The sequence below is a fragment of the Tetranychus urticae genome, chromosome 2, assembly GCF_039701765.1.
Source record: "Tetranychus urticae isolate SD_2017Ah chromosome 2, NJAU_TeUrti_SD_1.0, whole genome shotgun sequence".
NCBI lineage: Eukaryota > Metazoa > Arthropoda > Arachnida > Trombidiformes > Tetranychidae > Tetranychus > Tetranychus urticae.
This window is the reverse complement of record NC_142959.1, coordinates 152,216-173,022: the sequence shown is the minus strand read 5'-3', so window position 1 is coordinate 173,022 and position 20,807 is coordinate 152,216. Positions and strand designations below refer to the sequence as shown.

The following is a 20,807-nucleotide window of genomic DNA, read 5'->3' as shown; positions in this document are numbered from 1 at the left end:
ATTCTTCCCCTAAAGGTGAAAACAAGTTGAACTAACGGGTGAGAATAAGGGAGTCATTGAAAAATGAATTAAGAATGAAGAGAGAAGATGAAGATAATCAGAAGAAAGGGAGAAGCAAAGTAAGAAAAGAGAGTGGAGAACGTTGTATCACTAGCATCAAGTTCTGAGTTGTTAATCTCATTTGGTGTTCAGATCTCATTTAGGTATCGGACTTGATAGTGCAAACTTTAAGTGTAACATATTCAAGAAGAAGACCAAAAACTAAAATAATAAACTTGATCAACTGGTCCTTTCCATGTGGATATGTTTTAACAAATTGATTAGTTCCTACTTAATATCGCAACTGTGATACCAACAACGCTACTGTCAATACACAGAATATCAATAAAGCCAAGTTTAATCATCTGTACATGTGGATAAATTAGTGAAATTTAAAGATTAATAGTGCTTGTGACTCGGTGCTTCAACATTTAGTTACAATTCAACTCTAAAGCTTACCACTACTGTTATTTACAAGTGTATATTGTGTTATTTAGTGTCTCTGTCAAGATGATTTGGCGATTTTATTTCAGTTTATTAGCTATAGCAATATCAAGTCATTTTAGTCCAGTTAATTGTGATATCTTCTCATCAACTGCCCATCTCAGAAGTTTGATGTATCTTGAGCGTCATTTAATCTCATCTCTCAATGATTATGTCGTTCAAGCTCAAGCTAAGCTCAATACAGTTCGAACGTAAGTGCCTAACTCTGATTGTACGAAAACGATTAAATTTGTGTCTCATTTCAAAATCAAATTTCAAAATTCAATCACAATTTGTCAGTAAAATTAAAATCTTTTTACGTAACTGTCACAGTTTAAAGAAATGGGTTTTAGTCTTTCTCTTAGTTTCAAATAATATAAATAATTTGAATGATTGTAATGGTTTCAGTGTCAACTTGTGTGTCTAGCAGGGAATATAAACATTATTGAACAATAAGTGAATGAATTGCTGGGAAATTGAAACGCAATGACTGTTTGATCATGAAAACACTTTTCTCGGTATTAATTGACTTATATCGAGATCCATAATAATGTCAAGCTGTTATCAAAGTAATACAGCAACCATTATTTTATCACTTTTCAAATCAAATAACCGGTTAATTTTGCAATTTTTTTAATGTTAATTATATTTTCTGTTTAATATCAAGTTATCTGGATGAATTTTCTCGAACTGCTGGTTTACCTGAGCTTCGAGGGAAAGATTCAACTGAAGAGATAATCGGTAATCCAATACAAGCTTTTCAATTGGTTAAAAGGTTAACAGTTAATTGGGAAAGCCTGAAAACAGCGATGAAAACCAATGAATGGCAATGTAAGTACATGCATTTGATCATTTCAACCATTCCAATTGAATCGCAACAAGTCTGATCAAATAATTAAAAGGTAAAACCTAGGAATTGAATGAAGCAAATACAGTAAATAAGAAATGTGCTTCTAACCAGAATTTTGTTATTTTATCATACAAACAACTATGAAACAACATTTTCAATAGAAACTCCGATTCGAAAAATTAGAGTTTTTCTGATTTTTATAAACAGCATTAATCACTAAGATCAACAAGACTATTGGTTTCGTTATTTACACATTCGTACCATTGTTTTTAATCGAGAGTTGTTCGAAAAGATAACCTTTAAATGCTTCTTTAATGGCAGTTATTTTAATATTATAATGTTGTCTGAAAGCTTTACAAATCAATTATTTGCACATCTTAATCAGAGTTGATTTTGACTTGTTAATGCCAATTGATAGTCAAATTTGGATGAATCAATAATTGATTGTTGACTGATTCTTGAACAAAAAATTTGTTTCAACAGGTTAACCTGAGTATTTTTTGTTACCAGTTCAACAATTGTATGAACAACTTGACTATTCAATGAATCCGAAATTTCTTGCCATTTGGTTACATTATAATTATTATATGAAATTAATGGTTGATTGAAGTTGAGTTAATCAAAAATTCAAAAGCAATCTTTGATTGACATCCTTTTTTCAGTTTTCAGTCATTACTAAATAATAGCAAAGTCTTGAGTGTTGCCACTTTTTGAGAGCAAATTGTTTACTAACTTCTGGTTAGTTGGTTTTAGCATCTTTAAGATTCAGTCTGATAAAATCATGAGCTTTATGCGTCGCCTTAAACATTGGATATTACACCAAAGAGTATAACTCTTTGATATTACGCTTTGACAAAGAGTTGAAGTTTGTTTTGGGTTTCAAACCAGAAACGAAACTTGAAACCAAAATTTACTCTCACTTAATTTTTGCTATTAAAAACTGTATTCAATCTACAAAAACTAATTAGACTTAACAGTTGAATACTTTAGGTTTAATCTAACAATTAGAACCACTTGGAATCGTAAATAATAAGTATAATAGCAATAAACAGCACAAATAATCATGATTATTGATGCTGGAAAGGCAAAGTAACAAAGTAATGAGCAGATGATTTGGTTGAAGCTTGATTTTGATTCTTAACTCATCAGTTAACAGAATATTTTAGAAAGTTTAGTTTTATTTCAAGTTGAATCTGTTAGTTGTAGTTGATTTGAGAGATTTTAGATTATATTAGCATATCAATTAAAATGTTATTGTTTTAGGAGCGCCTCAACACTAATACCATCTCTTAATGAGGCTTGACTACAGCATTATAATTTTGATTAAACCTCAATGAGAGTTTAAATTTAACATGATTCTTCATCTCATTAATTTCACTGTAAACAATAAGTTTTTTAATCATTTTTGTTTCGTTTAGCTATCATCAGCATCAACATTTTCCCAACTCATGAAGATGATTCACAATTTAGATTATAAATATATATAAGATATACTTCCTTGAAGCGAAAGTCACCAACTTAATTGCAGTTATATCTTTCACTAATGTAACAGATCATCACGCGAAATGTAACTTGAGGTAAAGATGAGAATATTGTTTTGCCAATCGGTCATCATGAGCTATTTAGTAGCGGCCTCAACGAAAGTGACACAGAATTAAAAGAGTCACGAAAGTTGGATAACAACAAAAGATCAGGAATCATCAACTAATCAGTAATTGACAAATTGAATAATCAGATGAGGACAAAAATACTTGTTGGGATGAAAATGATATCCATTAAACTAGTCTTTCCGATTGTGTTGATGATTTGAGATGATTCACTGTTTCCATTCAATAATGGCCAACATCGATAGTCTCACTTATTCAATAGACTTTATTGTAAAGCAAATTAGTTGATCAACATCAGTTCGCTCGAGTAAACATTCATCAAAAATTGACTAGCGTGATTAGAGGCAATTTATGAATAAAATGAATGTTTCATTGGCCATTGGAAAACATTGGTACAATAATAGCATCTGTGTTCCTTCGTCTCCAATCATCGATATCGAAAAATATCTTTATGATGGCTAACAGGGTTGATATTATTGAACTCATTAAGATGAAGGTTACGAAATTGATGAGAATAAACTGGAGCAAAGTATTTAGAGATCCGTAGTTTGTAATATAATTAAGGTAACCGAGGAATGCAAGGTAATAGGCAAAGAGTACAATCAATGGAACAACAATTAGATCATATTTGGCTCTTTCATCTCGTCGAATCCATTCTCGACAAGAAGGACGGTTGAATGTGACCAAGACTCCTCTGTAAGACTGTCCACAGTAGACGCAATGGGATGATACTGTGTTGTTTATTGCTCGAATCAAACATTGAGCGTGAGCTTGATTATTCGGTGGTTGACAGGCACAAATGTTGTGTACTATTCCCTGGTTGTTGCAGAACCTGCAGAGGCCTTGAATCGGTGTTAGAGTCTGAAACGGAACTACACTTTGAAATGAGCGGAATGGCGAATTGTGAAACATTATTAATAGAAATATATTTTCAAAATGAAGCAGATGAAGAAGGATAAGAATAAGAATAAAGATACTAAAAGAAAATATAAGAATAATAAGAAATAATAGAAAAAAGGTTTTTTATTTGCAATTATGAAAATTGGTCACAATCAATATCCACCGAAATCTTTGTTTTCATTTATGATCAAAAAGGTTCACCTAAAATATGAATAAATTATTGGATGAAACTTGTTGTGGTTAGGATTAGGTTTCAACACTTTTCAAGAGCATATTTAAATTAACGGTTAAATCATTTATTTTTAGCTGTTGAACAACTGGTTAACGATTATTCTGAGCTTTTGCCAACTAAAGAGGACCTGAGAGGAGCTGCCCTTGCCCTGGTTCGCCTCACTGATACTTATAAACTTAACATGAGTGATATCGCCCGAGGCAGAATCCTAGATCTACCAACAAAAGTTCAATTAACAAGTAAGAAAATGGATTAAGAATGTAATCTATTAATATACATTTTATAATAGCGTTGATGGAACATGAAAAGGAAAACGCAAGGCAGTAAAAGTCGGCTAATAATAACAATCGATGATGATCAATCAACTCACATTCAGAATGATTATTGAATGTTATTTGATAATCTTGAATTTAATCATTTCTTTTCTTCTTCCTTATTTCATCTTCCTTTTCATCCAACCCACAATTAAAACAAATCAGGCCGAGATTGTTTGTATCTGGGTAAACATTCGTTCAATAACGGTTATTATGGTCAAGCCCTAGAATGGTTTGATGAAGCTTTGCGTAAGGCGCATCTTGAACGGAATAGAACGACTCCAGTCGACGAGATAATTCCCTTTTATAACATGGCTGTTCAAATAGTAAGTTAATCTCTATCAATTCAATTTAATCATTTGGTCATTCAAAGTCTGTTAACAATAAAAAAGGCAAACAGGAAAAAAATGCTTCATTAATAGAAATGTTCCTTCAATAGAAATAACAATTGAAATGAAAATCATGTAAACCCATCAGTGCAGTAACATTAGAATTGACAATCAATCATTAATAAAGTTATTGATGAGGAATAGGCGATTGATTTAAATGTCAATGATGAGCAAAAAACTACTTCATGTGAATGTAAAAGCTTCAAAGTGTTGCCATTTCTCATCTCAATCCTTTCTTTTCTTGCTACCAGCATGATGAACTTTCACCAACTTATTGGACCAACATTTCCATGATACTCAACAACTCGAGACCACCTCATACGATGAGATTCCTTGATGGGGATAATGACGACTATCGGAATTACCAAGAGCTTTGCAGAGGAGAAGTTTTCAGGGTAAGAACAACTGAATCTGACAACTTTTCTCTCGAAAACAAACAACCCGTTTAATTGTACTTTTGATGAAGATGAATTGTTTTAACATGAACATGTTGTTCAGTTAAGTTCCGATGACGACAATGATGATGATTGTTTTGATTTTGCCATCAAATTTGCGTTCAAACGAAATGAACATCAAGTAAAAATGGAAAAGTTAGTCATAAACCAAATTAAGCGAAACAAGATATTCTTTCAACCGATAACCGAGAGTGTAATTATTACAAGGACTTGAGACTAAATTGTATACTCGGATGAATTTATCTGATGATGATTAGTGCTGCACTTTTCGTAATGAACAAGAATGTTATCAAGATTACAAACAACACCAGCAGAAACAACAAAACAAAATCAAGAGTCAATTAACCTTCAGATACTAAATGACACTAAAAGTTGAAAAGACAAAACAAAACATGTTCACTTGCCATTACTGTTTGAAGTTATAAATGAGAGGAAAGGATGATGATGGGAATAAAGCTCGAGAAAGTGCGATAAAACACAATTCAAAAGTAATCAGTACTCATTGTTAGCAGTGGAAAATGAAGCGCATTAAAAGCTTATCATTAATCAAAGAGGTCAACAATTAAAAGGACAGCGCAATATTGCAGTAAAAACACAATGGATCCAAGTTTTTAGTACCTAAACATATTTTTCATTCAATCAAATGAAAATTAAATCAGCATTTAGTTTTCAATTAATTTAGCAAGATTTAATTGTGTTTATTTAATGTGAGGGAATCAATATTTAAAGTATTTTCTTGGTCAAGTGAAATCGATAATAACGGAGAGCAAGTCTTTGATTGAAAATTAATCAACCAAGATTAAAAACTAAATTAATAGCTGTACAGTGATACAAATCATTTTACCCTCAAAACCTTTATAATCAACGCGTGATGGAACAGAAATTAATTTTAGATCTTTGATATTGGTATGAATCTTATGGTTAGTGTTATTATTATTAAGGATTCCTTCATTTCAGCCCTGAACCAGGAAAATTTCTTAATGATTGGCAGACAATTCCACCAAATCTCAGGGTATATTATCAACCAAACTGATGAACTGTAACATGACCATAAAAATTGTAAATTAAATTATCATGGTCAAAATTGTAATCCCTCAAAGCCAAATTTGCTGCTTGTAAACCAATTTAGAGACAAAAATTTAATATTCAAAGAGTGAAGGCTCAAGAAAATTGATGAACATGAAGAAGGGTCGTTCATTATCATCATTATTTACATGATCCTCAATGTTGCTGTTATCAACATTTAATTATGTGGGAGAAATGATGGAAATGTTCAAATATTACAACAGTTGAAACAGGATCAACAAATTTATATTATCAATTGAGGAATATTTATATTTTTTAAACATGAAAATGAAGCAAATAAAGCTGCTCAGGAACAGTTAAAATGTTGGTTTTTCCGGTTTTGTCAACATTATTTATAAACTCATTGTGAGATGATACAAAAATTAAGCCTCAGGTCAAAGTTTGTCTTATATCAGTTGAACATCTTCCTGGTATTATCACTATATTTGATTATCATCATTTTATTAACATTACCAAATAGTCAAATCTCAATAAGTTTCCCTGTAAATGATACCGTTAACAGTTTCCCAAAATGAATTACTTTTACCGTTATTTGTTTTCCTTTTAATTTAAATCTGTTTGAAATGCAATATTGGTAGCGTTTTGTGATGTATAATATTAATAATCTGATGATGAATGATATATTGTCATTCTTCCTGACTGAATCAAGGAAAAGATGGAAATGAAAATGAAAACAAAACACAGCAAGAAACCTTTACCATGACGAGGTCACAGATTAGTTAATGTTTATCATCATTATTACCGATTTTCATCTGAATATTGTTGTTGTCTCTTTCATTGTGTGTAATAATCAAATAATATGTTACCAGGTAATCTGCAACTGAATTAGTCTCACAAATAATTGCAAGTGGAACAAAATTTGTGTCACTTTCGCTTGTAGTACAAGAATAAAAGTCACATATTGAAGTTCAATTTGCTTTTCTGTTTTTCTGAATTTCTTCGAATCATAGTAACTTTCCAAGTCCATTGAATCGATCAGTTTATGCTCATAATATTGAATGATGAGTTCTTCATATTTTGTATCTTCTTCTGTAAATTCCTCAACTGATATCAATTATTAGCCACTGACTTCTTATTCAAAGTTTTTTTGAGGAATCAATTTTTGAATATTTGTATGTTTATTCATCCAAATGAGCTGCAAAACTTGATGAAAACTTTCGAGATGAGCTTTTAATTTATTGTCTGCATACTTGTTCATTCGTTGTTTGTTTTTAAACTGATTTTCGGTGAAAGCGTCATAATCAACGACAAAGTGCATTACTCAGCATTAAAGAATCACTTTTGCAGCTTAATAAACCATCTTTTCCTGCAAAATTTGAACTTAATACTTTGTACTTAGAACTTTGCTAACTGATCACCATTAAACAAGTAAACCTGATTTCGAGACAGAACTAGTCACGCGTTTTCGTGTCTCTAAACACGTATCAAGTCGTATTATTGTGTTCACTCTCATCTCTATAATCCTTTACCTAAGCCATAAACATCATCATTATCAACAGCAGTAACATTTATCCGAGTTTCATTTCTAAAAATCAAGATCACTTTGATTTCAAATGATCTCTAATTTGTGTTAATGTTTACCTTGCTTCATTAGATATCAATTTGTTGTCTTTTAATGTACACATCAATCAATTTTTGGTTTATATTTATGGTTCTTAAATCAACTCGAATCATGTTAAACTGTTTAAAATTAAAATGTGAACAAAATTGAATCAACTAGACTGGAAATATTCACCTAAAAATGATTTCTCTTTTCCATTTGGTGCATTAATATCAAATTGCTAGCCTTAATTCATCCAACAGTCTCAGTTTTAAACTAAGTGTAAATTATTGTTCTGTTAATTGTTGTTAACTGTTGAGAGATTATTTAAATTTTTGTAACACTCAATAATCATCCTTTCAATGGACGGTGAGTTACAGAAGAAAGTGAAAGCTGTTGACGATAATTGTTACAATAAGCCTCAAAAGTAACCAACCATAGTTGACTATTTGAATGAAAAGCCGTCTCATGAAATGTTTATTTTTTATGTACAATCGATTCTAATCATAAATCATAAACAATTAAATTAAATGACATTTATTATTGAAAATTTATTGCAGCTTAACCACTCATCAATGTCAATTATAATTACAATCGACTGTTCAGAAAACGTTAATTGCGATATGTTTAGTTGTATCTGAAATCAATTTATTAGATTAACTAAATTAATGGATCAAGAAGGATATAATAAGAAAAACAACAATTAAAATTATTTCAGGAAAAGTTATAAAAATTGTGATTGACAACCTGGAAACAAGCTGAGAAAAGATGTAGGAAAATGTTGTTTTCCGCTCTTCCGGATAAATTAGATCTAAATATAGTTTTTCTTTTTTTACCTGTTCATTGATTAAATTATAAAAGCGTCTTAAGGAATGTTAAAGATGCTGAGAGCAAAATGAAACACTATTTAGACAGGCAAGCTTTGGGCAGTTACACTACACATCGAAACACAGCTGACGGTGTAAAGCAAGCGATGGACGCATTACATTTATAACATTAGCTACATTTGCCTCTTAAAGAGATGCGGATAAATTGTTGCAAAACATTAAATTGTATAAATGAAGATGAAAGTGAGATGATGATGAATATTATGATAACGAGCTGAAAAGTTAAAGGCCTTAAGACAATTTAATAATAATTGTTCAACATCTACTATTGGAATCATGTTTCAAAAATATATTTGTAGCTATAAAGTAAATCGGATAACAGTCCATCAGACCGTTCAATTAATGCACAGTACTTATCAGTTACTGATTCAATAATCTACTTTATTAATAGCTAATCATTAATTGTCAAGTTTTAATACAACATTGAAAAGAGTCGACAATTGACATTGGATTTTATCAATGATCGATTCACTCTTACTTACAATTGCTATTTTACCCGCAAAATAAGACAAAGTAGACGCCGAATGTAATGTGCCTTCATTTTGAGTTATTATTTTTGTTGCTTGTTACAGATTTGATTGGAGTCTGAACCAGTAATTTTGATGAGATGAACCAGTAGTCAGTTTGATGTTATATTTTCCCATCAATTCTTACAAAATGGAAAGTGAATGATGAAGAGGAAATCAAATAGTTGTCCATTGGTTAATCGATTTTTCTCGATTACAATTGTAATTGCATCCTTAAAGTAATTGTGGAACAATTTATTTTACTTTAGTGACCAACTTTAAACCACAATTGTGAGATTTGGAAACAAAATTAAACTGCAACAATCTTAGTTATGGTCACTTCTCTAATAATGTTATTATTGTATTTAATGGTTTCAATTTTGTGATTTGTATCTTGTCAAGACAATATCAAACAATAATAAGAGGAAGTGTAATCAAATTAACTAAATGCAAGCAAAATTATCAAACTATGAAGTGATTGTTTCCTCATCAAGTGCTACTGTATTTTAAGCTTGGCCCACTCAGAGTGTCTTTATAACTCATTCAATGATGAATATTACCTTAAAATGAAGTCAAGGTTAATAGAACCAGAAGTTGATTGTTGTACATCAGTTGGTTCCTCATCAATTGAAATATTGAAGCAAATAACTGTACTATTCAACAATCAGCATAAAAATTGAGAAAATGATGAATCTTTATAATGTATATTTTATGGTTATTTATCAAAGTTTATTGAAAACAATAGGGAAGAGAACTAATTGATCTTAATTATGAATTAATACTTTCTTCATTCTCTCAATTCAACTTCAATTGATAACTAGTGAAGTGCATTACAGCAATGTATTTTAAAGTTACAAAATATGAAAATTGAAACCTTAAAGTTGGTACTTTTAAATCATTAATCAACTCAAAGTTTACTTTTTGAACCCATTCCAAGCCATTTCGTTGACTGTAATTTTAATTTGCTTTTTTCTTTACTCTTTTAGACTCCTGCTGAAACCAAGGATTTAACATGTTACTATTCAAACATGGGAAGCAAATGGTTAATATTGCAACCTGTTAAAGTTGAAGTTTTTCATAAAGTGCCGTTCATTGCAATGTTTCATGATCTTCTTACTGATTCAGAGTCGGATACAATTAGAGAAATGGCAGCTCCAGCGGTAAGTTGATCGCCATCACCGCTATTATGACCATCAACTAAATCAACCAGTCAATCAAAGAATCACCACAAATCGCGAATCAGTCATTAAACTGAAACCGAACGAAAGATTGAGTTGGATTCAAAAAGGCTTGTGATATTCAGATGAATCTTTCTTGTTGATGTAACTGTCAACGATCCTAACCTTAGTTAGACTTTTGTGAGCTAAAAGTTGAGGAAAAAACATCATTATCATCATCTTCTTCTTCAGGTTTAGGTTAATGTTATTCAACTATTTGAGCTCCAATTTAAAGTTGAGTCTCTTTTTTGCACTTATATTTTTACCTGAGAAAAATGTTTTCATGAATCAACATGTAAATTGCCGCTGTTAGCCTGGTTATCAATCATTTTTGTTTTCATTGCAATTAAGACAGCCAAAGTTGTACAATTAAAGGACAATCAGCTGAACATGTATCTTCTAATCAGAAATGGATCAGCATCCAGTTGCCATCTTAAATATTTCAACCAATTTTGGCTTTTCATCATTTTATTTGAATGCATTTTATTTTCAAGATTTTACAATTTTTATTGCTGCCATTCAATTGTAGAAATGCGATTCTATTGTGTTTTAACCCATTCAGGATTATTTAATACATTTGCTCGTTCATCGTAACAATTCAATCCGATTAATGTGTAACATATTGACAAATTAAATTGAATTAACCATGCGAATTGGCCAATGCATAATTAAGATGATATTAACAATTTAATAGATGCTTATTAACTGTCAAAACTTGAATTAAATGGATCTAATTGAAAATGAAACGTAATTATGGAACGAATTGCCTTAATTTCTCAATTTCTTTTTGTGTTGTCGGTTTACTTTTCCATTTTCAATTAACCGATCTTTTGATAGTGTTGTTAGATTGTTAGCCTATTGATTACTTTCGTCAAATTACATGTTCACTGGGCCTAACAATTATTGTTATCAGAGCTATTAAAAACTCATTTTTCTGGCGAATCTTTTCATTTTTGATTTTTATTAATAAAAACATCTTGGATTGAGCCTGATTTTATATCGTCTAGTCTAGTGAATGATGAACATGAAATGAAAAAGTTTAATGGCCCTTAAATTGTGGTAATCAAAACATGCATTTTTTAAAAATTACTCATCTACATAATAATCAACTCGATGGTAATGATGAAAAGCTTGAACACATTGTTATTTAATTGTCGTAAGAGAATCAGAAAACATTACAAATTATATTTATAAACAGTTAATGATTGTTTGATGTGTTATATAAAAGGAAAGACATTAAATGATAAACACAAAAAAGGATTTTCTTTCGATCATATTAACATTTATCTTAATTGAGTTGCGTTGATTGATTAAGTCAATGGTTAATGACATGTTATTATTATTCACATTAACTAATCTGTTTCCCCTGAAATACAGTTAACTCGGGCCAAGGTTCAAACGGATAGTTTAAAAGACGATGAAATCTCTGATACTCGAACCAGTCAAACAACTTGGTTTTCCGAAGATGATGATGAACTCATTGACCGAATCAATCGACGAGTTTCCGAGGTTACCGGTCTATCAACCAAAATGAATGAAAGTCACTCTGAATTGATGCAAGTGGCCAACTACGGGATGGGAGGACATTATACTCCTCATTACGACTATCTAATTGTTGATCGACCACCAGAGGAACGTCATTTAGTACCAGAAAGGGAAGCTTATGCAGGAGACAGAACAGCAACTTTAATGTTTTATGTAAGTTGAGGTCAAAAAATACTGTTGGCTGTTGACTTTTCTTGATGGTCCGTCAATTGATCAACTCAGCTGATTTAATGTTAAACTCTTACTTGTTACTCTGCTAATCTTGATTCTTGTCCTCTTCTCCTGTCAAACATCTTTAAACGCATTAACCTGACCTTTATAATTTGCTTAACCACATTCAATATTTGTGTTTCACCTTTTTCCTTCTTCTTCTTCTTCTTCTTCTTCTTCTCAACTTTACCTTTTATTATTTTATTTCTTTCTCTTTTTTAATGTCATGTTTTTTATTTCATTTTAGCTGAGTGATGTTCAAAAAGGTGGTGGAACTGTTTTCCCTCGACTTGGTGTTAGTTTAAAACCAAGAAAAAATTCAGCTGCTTTCTGGTACAATTTACAATACAATGGTGAAGCTTATGAAGATACCATGCACGGAGCTTGCCCTGTCCTTTTAGGAGAGAAATGGGGTAAATTAGTTGAAAACATTTACGTCTTGTCAGGTCAATCCTGAATGTCTTGAGTTTTTATTTAACTTGATTTGCTCATTATTTAGCATCATCAAAATCATCAAGTTCACAGCTCATTATGCTGAACACGTTTTACCTAATTTTATACATTCTTTCAGTTAGCTTCCCAAAATGGTTTTAAGAAACAATTAGCGTAGTAATTGTGATGATAGTTTGCAGTCAACATTGAGAATTATGTGTTTAATTGTTTATTGTTCTGATTAATTTGCTGGAAGGAAGGTAAATGTACATGTGCATTTTGTCATCTAATTTCATTGTTAATTTGGGAGTGTTGACTATTATAATTTAGATTTGGAAGAGCCAAATGATTTAATCGCTGATATGTGTTTTATACATGTTACTTGAGCTGAGCAAATCAAAGAAATAACATTTAACTTAACCATTTTACTGATCTGTTCATATTAACAGATTCAATCATCACTAAGCTCAATTTGGTTATTCATTAATCTTTATTTTTTATTTTTTTTTTGTTTAGTTGCTAACCACTGGATTAGAGAGGTTGGACAAGCTTTCAGAAGAAAATGCAAATTAAATCCAGATGAATAGAATAACCTGTGATGACCTGTTGAATCAATTATTTTGAATTAATAAGTTTTTTTGATTATTGTAAATTTGTTGCCTTCATTTGAATGTAAATAAAAATGTAAATAAAATTTAGATTTGGAAAACCCAAATGATTTAATCACTGAAATGTGTTTTATGAATATACATGTTACTGAGCCAAGCAAATCAATGACCCTGAATGGATATCTGATAATCAATTTGAAAGAAAAGGTAGACACAAAGATATTGGTCGCAAAGGTGCAAAACGAAGTAAATTACTTATTTTTAGAGATTTATTAGGGCTAGAGATTTACATTCAATATTCTGTTCATTTCCAATTTAAGAACTTCCCTTATTGATTGACTATGCTTCTCTTGATTTTTTTCAACAAAATCATTGAACAAAGCTATCTGTTTATGTACAATTGGATGATTCGGGTTTAAATTAATAGCTCTTTTCAAGCTTTGAAGCATTAACATCACCTTTTCTTTTCTGTAATAAATTTCAAAAGCCATCAAATGTGTAGATATGTTATTTTTAACCAATAATTGTAATGGTTTCAGGAACTTGATAGCTTCTTCTAAGGGGTTCTCTGGTCGCTCCAATTTACTTGGAATTAACTTCTCGTTGAACATTTCACTCCCAGTAGTCTCTTTGCCCGAGTTGGCTGCTATTGAGCTGTTTCCATCAGACTTTTCACCTGAATTTGGCAGAGAGCCAGAAGAATTTGAATTCAGGGGGTGAGAATGGTTCGGTTGTCCAGGATTTTGATGATGAGAATTAGTTTCACTTGAATTCAACAAGTGGGGATTTCCCGAGTTGACAGTTGTAGCAGTGGACAAAGGTGATGCCGTAGTTGTCGTAGTTACACTGGATGATAATGTTGCAGATGATGCTGAGACTGGTCCTTGCTCCTTCTTAGCTTCAGCTTTTTTCTTTGCTTTTCTCTGTTTACTCATCATCTTTTTAAATTCAGAGGCACTTACTCCCTGAGGATTTATGTTTTCTCCAATTTCTTCATCTCCGAGCGGTTCGTCATATAGTCTAAGATAGACTTCAATTGCAGTTTTGGCAGCATCGAAGTAGAATTTATGGTTTTTCAGGACATCTTCCAATCTTAAAAGCCCCATGTAGGATCGAAGAGTCATTTTTCTCATACAATAAGTATGGAAATCAAATTGATCTTCGGTTATCTCGGCAAAATGTCTGTCAATTTCAATACACTTTTTTAGTGAATCGCCCCATTTACCAAGTCTCTGGTAAGCTTGCGCTGCTTCATTCTGATACCACATGCACTGCATTTCGTTCAGATTATCACTAGCACTTACCCCTTCACGGGTAAACTTTGAACACATCTCCTCAGCTTCACGAATACGGTTAGCTCTCAGTAAATATTTTGCACATTTCGAGTTGAGATAACGATCAGCTGTATCCAAACTTTGAGCTTCCTCTATGCAGAATACTGCCTCTTCAATGTTACCTGCGTGTTTGTAAATTTTACCCTTCAACACATAAAGCTCTATTAATGTTGGAGTATGACTAAGGGCTTCATTGATGAATTTCAACGCCTCCTCATAATTTCCTAAGTAATCAAAATGTTGAGCTAAATAGTAGTCAACCCATAGAATGGTTGTTGCATCCTCTAGACCATCACTTGAATCGGCAGATTCGAAGTAACCATGATTTAAGAGATTATCATGATATTTAAGAAAGAGTTTTTCGATAACTTGTCTTTTGAATAATGGTTGCTGTAAATATTTGTTTGTAAATAATGAAGAGGGTGGTGAAGATGAGGTGAAAGAAATTGATTGAGATTTTGCACCAAAATCGCCTCCACTTGAAAACGAACACTTCTTTGGTAAAGCATATAAGCTCTTCAAATCTCTGAATAAAGCTGGCTGTCCTTTCCTCAAGCTTTTCTTAATGTAGGATTCAGCATGTTTTTCGAATTTAGCTTCATCCATGATAAAGGTTAATGGCATTCTGAATGGCATTTGAGCTTTGGGATACAATTCTTGAAACTCCTGGTAAAGTTTTAATTTGGCTTCCTCATGATCGTTTCTAAAAACATCAGAACAATCAATAGCAGTATTACCATTACTGCTAAGGTTACTCTTGCCAATATGATCCTCGCCATGATTGGTTTCGTTTTTGTTATTATTAGTATCGCCAATATCAGCCTCACTTAGTCCTAATGCTACTTCTAATTGCTTATAATAACTAGTGTTTTCAGGATTGCGAGCAATTAAATTCTCTCGTAAAATTTTGGCGGCTTCCGTACTTTTCTTCAATTTTAAGAGCAGCTCAGCTTTATACTCATGGACGGCTAGTTTATCACAAACTTCATTATCTCCATACTTGTTTAAATGTTCCAAGGCTTCATCATAGAATCCTCCTTCTTTATATACCATAACTTGGTAAAGAATTAGTTCTGATTGTTCATAGTCAACTGTGGTTTTAGAGTTATTGGTTCGGTGCGCTCCTTTATTTTGAGCATTTGCCGTGGTCTTTCTGAACTCTTCCAAGATATTTGCAGCTATCTCGTAGTCACCTAGCAAATGATAGGCCATAGCATATCCAATCCATGATGCTCTTTGTGTTGGTCGAAGATGCAATAGCTGAGATCGTGTATCACGATAACCTTCTATATCTCTCATCTGAATTTGTAAAAGACTAAGATCTCGCAAAATCTGGATATTGTCTTTATCCCATTTCAATGCATTTCGATAACACTTTATAGCTTCATCGTATTTATGGTCACTTCTCTGAAGTAGACCATAAACGTGCCAACAAACGTGAGATTTAAGATCATTCCTTAAACCTCGTCTCACATACTCGTAAGCCGCTTCTTTTCGTCCCAAGCAATTCAAGGTTAGTCCTTTCATGGCAAGCGTTTCTCCATGTTCTGATAATGCAGATATAATATAGAAAAAATGATACAGTTAAAATGGGTAAGAAAAGCAAGTAAGATTGGAAGGGATTGAAATAAGGGGGAGTTAGAAGGAGAAACATAGAATAACTATAAATCAACAATATAAATCAGTCAGAAATTGAATATAATAATCAAGATAAGAGAAAAAGGTTAAAATGAAAAATCACATGGCTCATTTTGCTATTGAAAGCAATGACTTGAATCAATAGTAATTTTTATAGTATTTCAATTCAACAAATAGTCGATCAAAATACAGTCCAAGAATTAATAAATAGATATAAAATAATGATATTTACCTGAAAATTTAGGGTTAGAAAGAATTTGTTTGGCAAATTTTAATCCATTCTTATACTGTTTATGCTCATAACACTTTAATATCTTTTTAAATAAGGCGTTTTCCTTTGCAGGTAGTGGCTGTGAAGATGTTCGTGCGGTCATGTTTACCAAATAATACAATCACTTTAATTAAAGTGAAACAATTATAAAAATTAATTATGCAGACAAATACAATCTAAATTAAGCAAAAATGAAAAAATCTCATTAAAATTAAGACAAGGCTTGATACTTGGGAATCGCCCTCTACAGGTTTAATATTTATTAAGCGCGTTATTTGACCGTTGCAAGAAAAGGATTAAATCATTAGCTAAAAAAATTCCATTTTGATAATCTGTTTCATTGAATTTCGATGCTTCACTTTACTTTAAAATTATCTAAAGAAAATTTACTTATAAATTTATCAATTAATTGACAAATTTTTACAAAATAAACCATCATTAGTTACTTGAAAAATAAACTCAATAGATGGTGCTTAATTTAAGTTTTAGTTGCATGTGTTAAGTTAACCAGTGCTAAGCAACCAGTAGTAACAAACCATGTAAAGTTCAATCAGTTTAATTTTTTTTTTCCTTCCATTTAGTAAACTCTTTCAAACTTTTATCTTTGGTAAGCTATGGAATCTGATGGCAATGCATCTGAGCTTCTCAATAACCTTATGAAAGAGGTTACTGAGAAGCAATGGGAAACTTTCAAGAAATCATGGAGAACGGTAAGCTTTTGTTTATAATAATCTGTCAATTATTTCATCACCATATTTCATGCAAAATATAAGTTATGTCTATTTTTCTATTTCCCAGAATAATCTGGTTATAAGTGAAGTGATGAGCGAAGGTTCTGAAGAAAGTGACAATGAAGATAATGTGTACAGTCTTGACAACTTCCAAATTGCTGAAAACATGGAGAGTGATGAAGCGAATGAGATTATTGACCCGAGGATCACAATTGATGACGAATTATCGACTGTACGCTATCTTGATAACCAAATTTCGTTTGACGAACTGACTGATGTTATGGAAAAACGAGACGTAAGCTAGATTAATTTGTAGATTTATTCCTATGATGCTGATAATTGCATTTTTTTTATTTCAGTTCCAGCGAAAATTTAATACACCAGTTCAATTGCATCAAGAAGATATAGAGTCTGATGATCAGCAAAGTGACCCTGAATGGTTTTCAGATAATCAATCTAAAAGAAAAGGTAGACGCAAAGATACCGGTCGCAAAGGTGCAAGACGAAGTAAATTGCCTAGAGATTTATCAGGGCTTGTTGGTGAGGCTAATTTGGCTTTTGCTCGAGGTAGTCATCAAGATGCTATCGCAATGTGTTCTGAAGTAATACGTCAAGCACCCACTGCTCCAGAGCCATTTTTAACTTTAGGTATGCTTTATGAAGAGATGGGACAAATTGAAAAGGCTTTTCAGTACAATCTGATAGCTGCTTACCTCTGTCCATCCGATGGAGAACACTGGATCAAGGTTGCTTATATGGCTATTGAACAGGAAAATTATTCGCAAGCTATAAAATGTCTCAACAAAGCCATCAAAGTCTTTCCAGGTAATTTTGACATTCGTTTACAAAGGTGTCAACTTTTTGAAAAGATTGGTGATTTCAAAAAAGCTCTTGATGCTTATACTAGTTTATTGGGTGAACTAAAAGATGGAAAAGATGCAATGGAGTTGGCCAAAGAAATTGCTAAAATTTATTTTAATAATGAAGATATCAATTCTAGTCTTAAAGTAATGGAATCTACTTTTGCCAAATTTGAAAAGTTTGTGACTGGTGAAGGTGTCAATCTATATTTGGAGCTGTTAATTTTCAAGAAAAAGTATTTAAAAACATTAGAAATTTTCCAGAAATTCTGTGGAATCAGATTAGAAATTGAAGATGAAGAATTGACAAACTTTGATCCTGATAATTGGTCAAAAATTTGCCCTGCGAAAGTCGAGATTAAACTAACATTTGAGATGCCTGTTGATTTGCAAGCAAAACTTGTTGTTTGTTTGATCAATTTAGGGTGTATGTTGTCTGTAAAAAATTTAATTCGAGGTATAACGATTGGTAGTGCAGAGAAAATGAGTGATCTTTACTTGGATATCGCTGATGCCTATGCCGGTGTTGAGCTGCACAAAGAAGCCGAGCCACTCTTAGCTGCATTAATTGTTAGTAAAGCTCGCCACAATTCGCAAGTATGGTTAAAGTATGCCCGTTGCTTGCGTCAACTTGAAAAATTTGACGAATCTATTCGAGCTTATAGAGAAGTTGTTCGATCGTGTCCAGATGATCACGAAGCCAAACTCGAGCTTACAGATCTTTTAATCAGAGTTGGGAGACCTCAAGACGCCACAAATGTTTCAGATCAAGATAATTCTGCCATTGTTAACTTGGAGCTTCTTAAATTACGATGTGACTTGTTGTATCGTCAAGAGATGTGGAAAGATTTCGTACATGCTGCTAAGTTACTTTTAAGCAATGAAATGGAGTTTGTTGATACTGAACGCGAACTTATGATACTTGCAACATCATCTTCTTTGGCAAGAAGGTTGGAGAACTTGAGAGATGTGCAAAAAGAAATGGGCATCACCAACAGAAGGGAATCGGATCTTGATTTTGTTGGTAAAGGTCTTGACTTCAAGGATTTTATTAACATTTATTTAAAATTGTGTCGAGTTATCCTTGAAAAGCTGAATGAAAAAGAGGAATTAGTCAGAATTGCATTGTCTACATATTCTTCCGCCTTTAGTGAAGGAGAATACTTAAAACATATTGATTATTATGCTCTCATGGCACTCTTCGAAGTTCGAGATGAAAAATTTTCTTACAGTCTGGCAAAGAATGCTCTTTCCAGGGTAATTTTATTTCTATTGTTTCTTTTAAACTCATTGTTTTTAATTTTATATTTAATACAATTATCCCCTTTTCTTTATCAGGATATACGCAATAAACAAATTTGGAATATATTTGGTGCAACAATCAATTTAGTTTATCAAGATCTTAGACACAACAGATTCTGTTTAAGACACTTTATCAAATTTCCGGATATAACAGCTTTAGCTTATTTTAATGGTCACAATGCTTTAATTAGCGGAAGCTATAAACATGCTTTGGGTAAGTTTTTAATTAATTTATCACTAATTAGCTTATTTCAATTCATATTAATTATATTTTCAACAGGAGAATATGTAAATATACATAAAGAAAATCCTAAAGATCCATTTGCTATTCTTTGTATTGCCATTGGATTTCTTCATCTTGCCTGCCAAAAATTTACCAGTAATCGTCATTCTGCATTTAATCAGGTTAATTATTACATTATTCTTATTCCATTGCAAATATTGATAAACTTTATTTTCATTTTCCATTCAATAGATGTGTGCATTTCTCAATCTTTATCTTGAGGCCCGAGGAGAATGTCAAGAAAGTCTCTATAACATTGGACGGGCTTTCCATCAACTTGGTCTATTCAACGAAGCTGTACATTTTTATGAAAGAGCATTAAATTGCATTTCTGAAATTGATTCTGATTCAGATGTTGATAAGGTATATTTATTCGCTCTTTAATACCTGAAACTAATTAATAGTATAATTTTCTTAATTCCTAGGCTCGTTTTAATCTCAATCGAGAAATATCATTCAATCTATCCTTAATTTATCGCAATAGTGGCTCACCAGCTTTGGCGCGTCGTTACCTCATTAAATATTTTGTTGTATAAAAAATAGATAAATTTATCGTTCACAATTAACTTGATCATGTACTCAACAATTTGACAATTGGCGATTCAAATTCTTTGAAATCATAATATCATTGCTGCGTTATAAATTTTGTATATAATTGTTTTTATTTCACTCAATTCTTTATGTACAAAATCGTAAACCATTAAAATAATTTTCGTATGTAAATTAACCTTAATTAAAGCTGATTTTGTCCTTTTCCAACTTCCCTAAATATCATTATAGAGTCGCAATTAAACAAAATATGTTTTGTAATTTATTTCAGAATCAAAATTAACCAATCATCAGACATTAGTCATTAACAAATAAAACCATTAGACGAAAAACGCCAACAACAAAAATCAGAATTGAATAGATTATTATTTAATGAATACAACTAATTCATTTTGTTCAACCAAATGAGTTTATGATAAAGAATTACCTAGAAAACTTGAATGAGCACAAAAACAAAACGAGGGTTAATTTGAACGATTTGATTAAAATAATGTTAATAACAACTTGTACCTTGTTTCAGTGATGAATCAACACTGAGA

The 20,807-nt window shown here is 31.8% G+C and overlaps 3 protein-coding genes across 3 annotated transcripts; 2 read left to right on the top strand and 1 right to left on the bottom strand.

The window, feature by feature from the left end:
* The first annotated feature begins 110 nt into the window (after positions 1-110).
* On the top strand, positions 111-13,407 carry LOC107368787 (prolyl 4-hydroxylase subunit alpha-2-like). Its single transcript, XM_015936674.3, has 9 exons — positions 111-734; positions 1,190-1,353; positions 4,186-4,350; positions 4,591-4,751; positions 5,066-5,209; positions 10,275-10,448; positions 11,883-12,203; positions 12,508-12,673; positions 13,209-13,407. The coding sequence occupies exons 1-9, from the start codon at positions 550-552 to the stop codon at positions 13,277-13,279; spliced, it is 1,551 nt and encodes a 516-aa protein (XP_015792160.1). The 5' UTR covers positions 111-549; the 3' UTR covers positions 13,280-13,407.
* LOC107368786 (N-alpha-acetyltransferase 16, NatA auxiliary subunit) lies at positions 13,387-16,751 on the bottom strand. Its single transcript, XM_015936673.3, has 2 exons — positions 16,505-16,751; positions 13,387-16,181 (listed from the first exon to the last, which is right to left on the bottom strand). Exons 1-2 carry the CDS (start codon positions 16,644-16,646, stop codon positions 13,579-13,581), a joined length of 2,745 nt encoding a protein of 914 aa, XP_015792159.1. The 5' UTR covers positions 16,647-16,751; the 3' UTR covers positions 13,387-13,578.
* A 300-nt stretch (positions 16,752-17,051) lies between these two features.
* On the top strand, positions 17,052-20,472 carry LOC107368852 (general transcription factor 3C polypeptide 3). The gene is made up of 7 exons (XM_015936742.3): positions 17,052-17,253; positions 17,342-17,569; positions 17,634-19,391; positions 19,473-19,650; positions 19,717-19,841; positions 19,912-20,082; positions 20,145-20,472. Exons 1-7 carry the CDS (start codon positions 17,158-17,160, stop codon positions 20,253-20,255), a joined length of 2,667 nt encoding a protein of 888 aa, XP_015792228.1. The 5' UTR covers positions 17,052-17,157; the 3' UTR covers positions 20,256-20,472.
* The last annotated feature ends 335 nt before the right edge of the window (positions 20,473-20,807 follow it).